Here is a 12,528-nt window from a genome sequence, read left to right as displayed (position 1 = left end):
TCAATATGCCATTCTTCCATATAGCCATTCCGTCCATTTGCATGAACATGATCATTTCCCATAAATATCTTTTCATGGTCGTTTTTGATTAAAGCCACCGTTGATGTTCGTACATGGGAACGGTCAATTTATTTTTCAGTGTAGATACTGATGTCAGGATAGCACTTGAGCTCTTCAGTATAGATCTTGCTGTGACTATTAACCATGATTGCTACCCGTAATACGAACTGTGTACTACTGACCGCAATATTTCATATTCAGGCTTACTCATTTCCTGTAAATTTAATAATTCATGAGTGCCGCTGAAAATGCCTGAGATCTGGTAGTTTTAGTTTGGAAAAGTAGTTAGCTGATTTATGTGGTATGGATTTACAAGGTTTCTTCGTGTCCACCTCGCCTTGCAACTACAAGTGCATAAACTGTAGATGTCGTCCAAGGAAAGCCATCGAATGATTGTGATGATGACTAATAGTTGCCCCACCTGTCTTCGAATGAAAGTTGTCCAATGTGAAATGCTGAGATATTTGAAAACGTTCGACATTAAATAAAGGTGGCGCATTCAGTCTATATTCATTTATATTTTATTTTTGAGACAATTTTCTTAAAAATCAATAAAAATCGACCGGATGGCTTAGCCGGTTACAAACTCGCACCAACTTGTAATTTAAGGGCATCTTGTTTCAAGCAGCTACGTGAGCTTCAATTGTTGCTGAGTTATTTTATCTTACTCCACTACGAAGACTCCCACACAGTAATGTGGGCATAATCTGTATCATAATACCCAGCTGAAATTCCCATTCAAAATGAAAATGACATGAAAAATGAGTTGGTGTCCCTTGTTGATTCAAGCCATAAATCAATATCGCAAAGCGTATTCTTCAGTTGTGGACGTGGATCTTTCCTCTGCCGAACCAAGGTATCAAACTTGAACTACGCAAATGCCCATAATTCATCCTGTTCAGTTCATCTTCTTTTCACTTAAATTGAAAGTATAATCGAAATTCTGTACGGATAACAAGCAAAAGTTACGTTGATACCCTCGAATAAATATGAATTCCCCGATGATTGGTAGGTAGTATTGGATTACGGAAATCACTGCGGCGAGAAAAAAATGTATAGCATCGAAATACGTCGTAGGATGTTACATAAGGAATTTAAATCAGTTTCCTCATGATGCTGCTTTTAATGGAGACCGAAGCCAGAATGGAGGTCCCCCCCACGTGGAAGCTTCGTAAAATTCATTTCGCGTGTGAGCCCGAGGGTACTCCTTCGCGATGATCGCTGCCGAGCTTTGCCAAGTGATCATAGATATTATGAAATTTATGACGGCGGGCGCTCAAAAAAATTTGGTTTCTCGAACTGCAAGGAAAACACATTCTACCCGAAACCACGTAGTTTAGGTGATTGTCATCAGCAAAATAATGTTTGTATCCATTTATTGAAGTAGTGCATTAGTTTTGTTTTTACCTATTTCATCAGTTGTGGACTAATCGATGACAGCACTACTTGGGCAGTCGGCTATTCTTATATTTATGAAAGTGAAAGTATAAATGCCACGGGGTTATGAACGTGGAAACGTGAGCATAACGACAAAATTAAAATAAATAGAAATCCACAAGATTTCGCGTCCCAAGTTGCAGTACATTTCGTGATCTTCACTTAAATTACAGGTATATAAATTTTACGCCAACTTTTTAAAGTAATTCAGTGGGCAACGGGGAGATAAAGTAGACGAAATTGCAGATGTAAGAGGACAAGCAGTAGCTATATAAGGATGGTGAGTTGATGCACGAGGAATCAGTGAAGATAATCGAAAAAAAAGAAGGGCTCCAGATGGAAATGACCGTGAGACTTCGTGCTGATTGACTTTAAGTAAAACTCCCCTTGAGAGAGTACGTATGAAAGTGCTTTAATAGTTGTTACTTAATTTTTATTTGGATTAAAATATTTCGGAAGATATGATTTTCGATGAATAGCATAAATTGAAGAGTTCTTTTTCGGCTTTCATTGAGAAAGCATTGTTTAAAAATTTGGGATTGTTATTTGATGTGTTTTTATCAAAATGGTGCAAATTAGCTTTCAGAATCCGAATATTCAATCGCATAAAAGGTAGAGCATTGAAGATGGTATACTTAGTAAAGGTATCAAGAAAAGATTATCAAGCATTTTAATAAGAAGCTTAGGTTTTGTACATGTGAAACCTAGCTTTTGAGTCTATAGGATAAATGCAGATAGGTGGCTTTTGGCATGTGGACAACGCGAAAAATGGAGAAAACAAGTCGTACATAGAGGAAGACTTCTAAATGGCGTGGTAGAAGAGAGGAATTTCCCGGGGGAAATTCGAAAAAGCTGAAAGTGGATGGATGAAATATTGAAAGGAAGCTGAAGGTCGTGATAGAAGGAAGAGTGTTCTGCTGCCGTGTAAGCAGGGAAGTAAACAAGAGGAAGTTCTAGTCTTAGGTAGCAGTAAATAATTGTTACTGACCGTTTAAAACCTACCCTAAATTGGTAGAATTCCTTTAATTTGTTAAAAATGAATTCGGTACAATTATTTATACATGTGTGGATTCAGCCATGGACGAATTTCATTAAAATTTTCGTTTCTTTTTCTCCTCAGATGGTTCCACCCCAACGTGTCAGGTATCCAGGCGGAGCGCTTGCTGATGGAGCGGGGGTTCGACGGCAGCTTCCTCGCCCGGCCCAGCCGCAGCAACCCCGGAGATTTCACGCTCTCCGTCAGGTTGGTATCAATGCAAAAGGAGTTCTCCGTAAAAGAATTTGATGGTTGTGAGATTTATATTTCATCTTACACAGGGTGGCCAACGGAAAAAGCAAAATGAAACATTAAAAAAACATACTGTAATAATCACCTAAACGTGTCATTTTAGAGAAGTGAATGCATGGAGCAGCAGACGCGGAAGTTCAATACGAAATAAATGCCAAATATTCTTGTTTATACCCCTAAATTTCGTTTTGTTAATAATTTCTAAATTAGGTTGATTATTTTTACTTTGAGGTCATATGTGAACAGTAGAGTTATACTTAGCATTTTTATCGCTACACCTCTTCAAGAGTTGTATGGTTTGGAGATAAATCGTGCCGCGGTTGTGATTATAATATTGGTCCAGAAACTACTTCTAAAAGATGAATATCTCAATCCATAACCTAAAATTCGTCTGGTAGGTCGGCATGGGGAGAAAAGACAGCTGACTTGTAAGTGGTATGATCAAATTATTCCATGGAAATGGTCAGTTGGTATTAACTGTAGTGTTAGTGCTATACTCTTGCGTGGCGTTATCTAAATGAAACCTTCAGGAGTCATCAGATCAAGTAATCATGATGTACATCTGACCTAAATTCGGAAAAAGAAACAAATTATTTTTAAAAAGCCAGGGAGAGGTTGGTTTCATAGTTTTTTTCGCCAAACGATTATTAAAAAGCTGAAATTTTGTTTATTAAAGAGGAACTTAAAATTTGGCATTAGTGTACTCGATGTTTTATTTTCTTAACAGGCTAAGTGCTAGTTTCTCCTTTGTAAAATGTTGCCTTATGATCAAAATGCTTTCATGACAAGAGATGGCAGTAGTTGATTAGTTGCTGTTTCCTCATATTGAGGGTATCAAGATCCTACCATACTGGCAATTTATACTAAAACGCCCAGCAGTAATGTCTGAGCTATTGAGTGGGTCGGAAGAATTGATTCCTCAATTGCACCGTATTGTTCTATCGGATAAAGTTTTATTTAAGACTTCATTAATTCTTATAAAGTTAATTACAATTGTTAATTTCCTATTGCGCGTTAATTTGATTGGTCTGATAAAATATATGTGTGTGTAATTATATATGTATGCAAGGCAGTAATCCCATAATTAACAGTGGAATTATATTGTAAATGGAAATTCATTACTTCAGCATGCCATCATACTTGTGTCCAATGGTGATAATTCACACTTTTAATTTTTTTGCTAGTATTATTAATATTGATTTATTCATTCATTGAAAATTGTCACCGTATCTATTGGAGAATTATCAGTCATTTGTATTCATAGTGGAAGAATATTTTCTGGAAATCAGAAATATGCAGAACCGTTTTCCTAGTGTCCACGTAAGTCAACTTTTCCTGAAGGTAATCCATTTCATTGTAGATCCCTGAAGAATAATCAGACAGAATTAATTCCCTGAACGAGCGACAATGGGTGATTTTCTTTCGATATAAAGTATCACAAATCGTTTATGAGTAATTTATTAGTGGCAAGCCACTCGATTCATATTAATTTGTTTTGATTGAAAAATATCTCTCCAATGATGTCTTTTTCATATCGACGAAATCATTGGAGGCACTTCCGCATTCATTCAACGATGAAAATTTACTAAAATGCCACTCATGAATTCGTCATTAATCATCCGTTCCATGTTTCCGGTTAATTTTGATTTTTGCCTGAAGGTTCAGTGTTAATTAATTTTTCAATCAAATTTAAGAACCTGTAGCTTCTTCTTAATTGCATATCGTTTTGCTAATGGTTTCTTTTGCGCAGAAAATGTAATATTCGAAATCGGTGCTTGAGGAAGATTTGACTGGCACGTTTCCAGAACCGCTAAGGTAGTTTGCCGAGGGAGTTCGCGATTGCCTATCGGGTCACCAAGTTCCCACTTCAAAAAGGAAACTTTGTGGTTTTCACATCCAGGCTCCGCTAAGTACGACATTCACCGTCCGTATCTTAAAGCCGGCTTATCTGGAGATATCTTAAGTGTCCCTCGTGGTCTAATTAATTGATATATATATACCACAAGGCTTAAGTTGAGTTCCTCTTCGGAGCCTCCTTTGTTCTCCCGCAAGCGGCTGTCGCTGCACTGGCGTCAGCTCCCCTGCCGCCTCTTAGCCTCGGGAACTATGCAGTTTTCCTATTATTCAACCCACCCACTCCCCTAAAATATTCGCGTATTAATTATTTGGTGTAGCTAATTTTCTCTCGAGTAGAAAATCGTGAAGTTCTAATAATTGACTTGAAAACGTTTTTTATTAAGCATCCTTCCTTTATCTCCTTCTTCCCATGCGTTCATTGATTTTTGGTCCTCTTAGCCTTGTTTCTTCATGAGAGTAATTCTTTAAGTTGTGGACATAGAGCCCCGTTCCCTATAGTTGTGGACCTAGCGTCCCGTTCTTTATTTTAACCGTCTAAAATCTATTTATTTCAAACCGATTTCATAGGAATGGCTCTCTCCGCTTGAAAACGCGTTCCCTTGCCGGGAAAAGGGTAGACGTTGCGCCCATTCCGTTGGTTCCAGGATGAGACCCGTCAAGTGTACAATTGTACTAACGGCCGCAATCGCCCCTCGCTTTTCTCCCCGTAGGCGCAATGGGGAAGTCACGCACATCAAGATCCAGAACACTGGGGACTTCTACGACCTCTATGGCGGCGAGAAGTTCGCCACCCTCTCCGAGCTGGTCCAGTACTACATGGAGAACCAGGGACAGCTGCGGGAGAAGAATGGCGAGGTCATCGAGCTCCGGTATCCACTCAACTGCGCCGATCCGACCACCGAAAGGTATGTGACATTTCTTTCTTCTTTACGCTTGTCATCCGCTAATTTTTAAATTTCGTGGGAACGGTCTGAGTTTCGTTACGGAATGGGGGACGAGAGAAATAATAATTGGCTGAAATGATTTATTTTACTTTTCGGGCGGGTTACCATGAATATCTCACGAAGAGATCTCCTTGTTAAATGTAGGCATTCTTGATGGGAAAAAAATTCACCTTTCTGATACGTTTGCAAATTAATGCTAATCTTTTACTTCCGTGATATTTTATTAAAACATGTCAGAGAGGCCCTTGTTAAATCCGAGTACAAATTTTAATAAAGTTGATTTTCACTATCAATTTCTCAACTTCTATCCAAGCGTTTTACTACCTTTTGAACGACATTTCCATTGAAATCATCATGTTTTGTAAATAATGCATCGTTGATCGGGGCTGGAACAAGTCGCGATGATATTTGAAGTTGGTTGGAGTCTGAGGGTGGTCGGAGTCGTTCTTCAAAATTTTATCTTGATACAGTCAATGTTGGACATACGTGGTACGATTTAGATGAGGAAAAGGCATCGGTGTTTTTTGGGTTGGCAAATAATATCCTGAAAGTATTATGCTCTCGCCATCACTCTAATTTTTGTTTCGAATATTCCGATCACTTTAAAATTTCTATTGGTTACTTCACTTAGATCTCAATTCGCCTAACTGTATACATCATACCAGTAACACCATTCAGTTGACTTAGATTAGAGTGAGAGCCAGTGACGGTTATGGTTACAGTTAGCTAAATAATTTCAGTCCGCTAAAATTCATTAATTCTTTTTTCAATCGTAAACCATACGTATTCTTTTTGTCCTTACAAATTCTATGAGTAAATGAGCCCTCGATGTCTAATAAGAATTGAAGAAATGATCAAATTATATACATTTATAGGTACGCTAATTTCATATGTCCACGAAGTGATTTACTCCTCAAGCTCTCGTTACCTGCCAAAAGTTTGATTATATTACTTTGAGTCCATTAAACTGCATGCAAGCGCACATAACGAGGAAAAAAGTCAAGTTGTTTTGCAATCCGTCAGCAAGATAAGAAGGGTATTAAAAAAATGTCCGCCATCTTTGTGTTTATCTGGGGATTGGTACTTCAGCAGCATCAATGCCCTGAGACTACGTAAAAGTTGATGGACCTTTTATATTGTGGACAATCTTTATCATTTCCAGTATGTGCTCGATTATTCTTAGAGATAATCATGCCTTTTGATTAATTTTATTTCAGAATCATGGCTAACGGAGTAGATGAAGTTCATTTTTAGAGATATCTTTCCCGCCTTTAACTTTTGAGGAAAATTTTCATGAGCTTAGGTAATAATTATGGAATTCTGAAAACGTTTGGTAGTCATTTCTAACGCGATTGTTCCTATAGCGACAGCGGAAAAAAATTAAACGAATTTCCTAAGGTGTAGTGCCTATTTTTGTTTTAAAAAATGAGTAATGTTAGTATATATTTGTTTGTTATCATTATTTCTCTAATCTACTGATTACGGTAAGTTTTAAGATAATGCACAGCTCCACCTAAAACGACATGCTCATTCATTCTCAATATATTTTGCATGAACACTTTCCTGTCTCCGAATGTCTGCCAAAAACCATCTCTTCCCCAATTGATCTTCTTCGTTTGTTTTCCTTTCGTTCATTTCAATTTTACCTGTCTTCACCCAAGCCTCTAAATCTTCCATGTACTTTCCTCACGATCCAACTACGTCGTACTACGTTTCATGCTAGAGGTTTCGCTTCCACCTGTATTTTCCTTACATCTATATATGAGGCACTAGCCATCAGTTAAGTACCTTACATTTAAAAATTCTTCAGTAGTCAACCCTTTTCCTGTTATAATATCATTCTAGTTTGGCTTTCATCTGTAAGCTTCCGAGACGTCTCGGTAAAGGATGTACTTTTACGTTGTTCTGTTCTCTTTTTCCCGCCCATTATGCTGTTCTATCACTACTTCGCCCATTTTTGCCCAAAGTACTTTACAAAGAGGTGTTCTAGCTGCTAAAATTATTAATCCTCTAACCATATATTTAGGAAAGATGTGATTCTGTATTTCGTTGAACGATGCAAGAAGTTTCTTGTTTCGTCCCAATCAACGTACTACTGCCTTAAGTATTACTTGCAGATGTTTCTCCTGATGTTCTAATTCAGTACCCTTTCATGTGAGTGGGGCGATACCTTGCAAGTATATTAACGTATGGGCAGCGCACTTCCTAAGTATTGACATAATAAGCTTTTGAGTGTTAATATTTTTACCTAGAAGGCATATCTGAAAATTCAGGAAGGGATATTAGGAGGGGATTCAATTTCGTTGACTTCAATGAATTTGTTAGAGCTCGCGTGATGAGGTGTTACTGAAGGACTTAAGAAGAAATGCGAATGGTATTTTCGTGCGGGGTTTTGGCAAACATTTTCCAAGACTTGTTTTGTTACTTTTCATATTCTTTTACGGTGACAACATACTGCTGCTTCGTGCACTCTTTCCACGAATCACTGTTATGCTGAGCTTCATGTTTCCTAGTCTTTTTCATGGGCAGAGAATTCTTTATCTTCTACATACTCATTCCCCGGTGGACGTTGTCGTTTTATTGCTCGACTGACCGGAGCGAGAGATCTTATGAAGCAACAAGTATAAGTCGTGACCGCGTCGACTCCCTTTCTAGTCAAATGTTCAAATTTTAGCCCTCAGTTTCTTTGTTTTCGGCATCGTTTCCTCGTGGCGCGTTTTATTCATGACTTTAGCTACTCACTCCCCCGCGCCAGTATTTTCTTTTTTTTTCAGACGGAGACTTTTAGCGTTCGCGTCGAGACAGCACGTTCGAAAGGACCTTAATAGAAGCGTGTTTTTATGTCATCCGTGTCCTCTATTTAACGCACGAGGGTCTTTCCGTATAGGTTGTGACGTGAAAGCACACCTCTCTACACTCGTTCGCTCCCTCGTGAGGTCAACGAGGGTGCAATTTATGGAGAAAACTTGAAATATTCATAAACATGTAAATTTTGGACGATCCTAAAAGAAAGTAATGCGCACGGAGAGTATGAATATGCGCGTATTCTGTCCTGTGTCATGAATGTTTACATTCAGTACGAGGCTTTTTTCCCGCTTCCTTTGCGCCCACCTCACGCCCCCTCTAAATGAGAGTTGGCTCGCTTTGGAGCGCTTTAAATTGGATTCCTGAACGCTCTTTCGAGTTTTACGTCGGGCAGTCCCTTTTCCCCTTCCTACGCCACCACTCCTTCGCGACGCACTCGAGCCCTAGCCTCCTCATATGTGCTCTTATTTCATCCGTCTAGCGCATGATGCTCTCGTACAACATATCGGGGGTAAAGAGAAACGCTCATCGTCTTTTTTTCTTCACTGAAAACCGGGAGAGAGGAATCCCGAGGGAGGAAAAAAATCCCATGGCATAATTATCATAGGGAACGTTTTCGTTTTATTTTTACTCTCAGTTAGCTGTGTTTGCGCATTAACTCTTTTTTTCGTTTTATTTTTAGGTTTTCGGTGCAGAAATATTTCTGCTTGGCTTAACTCCAGTGATATTTTTTTGAGTCAAAAAAGAGAGAGAGAGAGAGAGAGTAATCCGAATAGGGCCCAACTCTATACTCAAGGTACTCAGGATCACACTGAATGTAAGCTCTTGGAATAATTCGCAAAACGTGAATCTAATTCCAACCATGAACCTATTTTATGTTTTGCTTATTTTTAAAATTGAAGTCAGCACTTGAGAGAATTTCGAGCGCGACCACTTTCGCGGTTTAATCACTTAAGCCATTTCATTTCAGCGGACGGGGAAATTAATTTTTCGTGGACCTCAATGGTCATTCAAACCTAAGACTAATGTTCAATTACGGCCCTATGTATAGCCAACGTAATTTATTCTCTTTCACCATGATTGCTCTTATTTATTTCATCATTTTTTTCCGGATACGTATTTGTCTGTTGATATTCCTAGTTAGACTTTGTCTCTACCCTTCTATTGTTTTTCTAGAGGGTTCATTGTCTCAAACGTCTGCCCCATCAAATTGAATATTTTTCTACGAATTAAGTCCAAATCGCTATTTTCTGTGCAATTCCAAAAGCTGTCCATTGATCTACAGCGTACTCTTCCTGCACTTCGTTTTAAATGCTTCTATTCTCTTCTGTTCTGATTTCCTATTCTTTTATGTTTCTGACCATTGGGGTCCACATTCCACAAGTTCTGTACAGTGTCCTTTGCAAAATTCAGTGTGATTCACGCAAGGTTGCTGACTCTTCCTGATAATGTCATGATAATCTCTTTATTAGCTTCATATGTGCTAATCTTAAAGTCTATCGAAATCATTTAATCCCGTTTCGGTTAAATTTATGTTCAGTAAACAGTATTATAATTTTTTAAATAATTTAAGGTTTAAAAATTTAATTTTTTGTTCAATTGTTAGCTAAATGTGTCATGCATAGGTGGTACAAGTTTAATAGACTTGACTCCAGTATTGCGCCAACGAGAGTCGTTACAAAATGAACCACGTCCAGTTCACCGACGATGGAAGTGACACGGGACGAGCAATACGCTACAACGGATTTTTGCTTCCTACTAAAAAATAATCGTCTGCCGAGGCTAATATATTGCTGTAACATGGGTTATTGGGAGTCTGTTCTTCCCAGAAGCACATTTAGGACATTGGGTCAAATTGATTAAAGAGGGTGGACAATTTCAAAGGAACCTGGACTCGAAGCTCCAGTCACTACTCTTAGGGATTTAAGCATTTGGCATCCGCTGCCATTAATGTACATTCTCAGAATCACTGAAAACTTAATTTCGTAGCTCCCACTCGTTGGTAACCGAAAAATGTCCCATGAAGCGCGTTTGTGCGCAGTTGGTTCCTATGTTTCTCATACCCGAAAAACGGGACGTTCGCGTGCCGGTGTGTTCCGCAGTTGAAGTTGATATTACCGGTAGATGAATATTTTCTTACGAAATTTACCATTTATTTTTCTTTTTGAGTAGATTAAAAATTATTTTCACAATTTCTATCCTCAGTCGGCATTCTACTACTGGTATGTCCTTTTTGCATTTGATGCTAACCTATGATCGATACCAATATCCAATTCGATAGAACCTATTAGTGTTGATATCTGTTCTCGCTTAAAAAAGCTCACCATTATCGCAATAAAATCTTGTTTTCAGTGTGCTGTTTAAATTAACGCGTAGAAATTTTTTTTCTCTATGGGAATGTTATCCCCCTTTAGTGGTCGCTAGTTCGCCATTGTCATCATAATACTCCTCTATATTTTCTTGACACTTGGATTACTGTCATTCTGAACGTAATTTTTTGTTGTGGGGAAGACATTTTCCAGTTTCTCCTCCGGGTACTGAAATTTTAATAGACGCTGAAGTACTACTATTACCTAAGAAATTGTTTTGGTTGTTACTTCATGGAATATTTCAATTGATCAGGCAAATTTAAACAGCAGTTCTGCGAATAATACCATATTTACGGTCTACTTCATCGTTTCACCACTGTGTGGTGCCAACCTGATGATATCACACTGGTGAAACCAAGGTCGTAGATAGTAAATATTAAATGTAGGATCGCTGTTTCAATTTGTTTGTTTTCAATTTCACCAAAGACGAGAGAAGCCCTGTTTTTTTAAAGGAAGCATTGGAAAGCAATGAAATATGAAACAAATAATTTCTTAAAAATCACCCCATAAATGGAAATCATTCGGCCTATTTGTTGTTGTTTTTCAAAAAAGTAAATAAATGTAACTTAAATGCATCATTAATCTCTCTATACTTAAAACATATTATAGCTTCTCAGCTCGGTCGAATAGGAGTCTTCGCGCGAGTTCTCTCGGCTTCACCTTTCTCATACCCATTTTTTGGCCAAAAGTCGATGCAGATCTCTTTTAGGGATTCCAGGTTCATCAGTAACCATGTGAAAACTTAATCTATGATCCCTTTCCGAGAAAGCCTTCCCTCTTGCAAGATTTTGCCACTTCTTGAGGTCGAAGGGCTTCCTGAACGTTCGGCGTCTTCAACATCTTCTCTACCCTCCCGAAACAACTTGTGCCCCTCAAAAACCTCCAATCTACCCATGGCGTTATCACTATAAGCTGTCTTAAGCATGTCGTGAGTCTCTTTCCCGATTTAGCTCAGTTTCACCCAGAATGATGGCTTAGCGCTGTTCCATTAACTGGATCATGACGGAGCGTGACGTACTCACGTTAATTCGTGGAGGTTTTGCAAACGAACGATCCACACTCCGCCAAGGCTGGACGCTAACTGTCACCGGACTCCAGCCTTTCCTGAGACTCCTCTACATCGAACCTAGCTTTCGGTTAACCCGGTTCGGTTCGGCAGAATTAGGGGAAAAGAAAAGGAAAGCTGCTGATTATGAATAGTGATGAAAAGGTGTTATATGGGGCAAATACGTTAGTGACGGTCCTAATTTTTTAAATGTGCCTAATTTTTTAAATGTTCAGCATATACATAATCCATTTTACACAAGGCGGGTGCGGCTCATGACGTTTAATTCTGAGAAAGAACTGTTAAACAAACGTAGTGATTGAAAACGGTGTTCTTCCTGATGGTAAAATGCAATTTGAAAATCATTCTGCTATTCGGTAGTATTGTACATCATGAGTCTCTAGCCATTTATTATCGTCTGTTACGATGGTATTTCGAGTATAATTATTAGTATTTAGTCGAGTTACAAATTAAAATTGTTGTTTCTTTGGAGGCTGTTGGTCCAACAAACACGCTTTGATTAGTATAGTAATTGAAATTCGTCTTCTGGACGACTTTGATATGAAAAAGAGGTAATTATGAACACGCCAAACGAAAGATTATAAATGAGTAAATATTTTAGTGAAGTATTTTCCCATTATGCGACATTTAAAATGAGGTCAAAAATAAAAGAGTTTTTGTAGGAGTGTCATCTGCGTTTGCTAGATTTTGTCTTATACTTAG

The 12,528-nt window shown here is 38.3% G+C and overlaps 1 protein-coding gene across 4 annotated transcripts in view; it reads left to right on the top strand.

The window, feature by feature from the left end:
• LOC139696676 (tyrosine-protein phosphatase non-receptor type 11-like) overlaps window positions 1-12,528 on the top strand; it is a 1,102,100-nt gene that overhangs the window by 513,846 nt on the left and 575,726 nt on the right. For all 4 annotated transcript variants that reach the window (XM_071595498.1, XM_071595503.1, XM_071595499.1 and 1 more), the window contains exons 2-3: window positions 2,618-2,740; window positions 5,353-5,547. In XM_071595498.1, the coding sequence (XP_071451599.1) occupies window positions 2,618-2,740; window positions 5,353-5,547 (318 nt within the window). The remainder of the gene's footprint in view (window positions 1-2,617; window positions 2,741-5,352; window positions 5,548-12,528) is intronic.

Source organism: Hetaerina americana, unplaced genomic scaffold (assembly GCF_022747635.1).
Source record: "Hetaerina americana unplaced genomic scaffold, ioHetAmer1.1.p SCAF_7, whole genome shotgun sequence".
Taxonomy (NCBI): domain Eukaryota; kingdom Metazoa; phylum Arthropoda; class Insecta; order Odonata; family Calopterygidae; genus Hetaerina; species Hetaerina americana.
The sequence above is the reverse complement of the archived record's forward strand: the minus strand, read 5'-3'. Positions and strand labels throughout refer to the sequence as shown.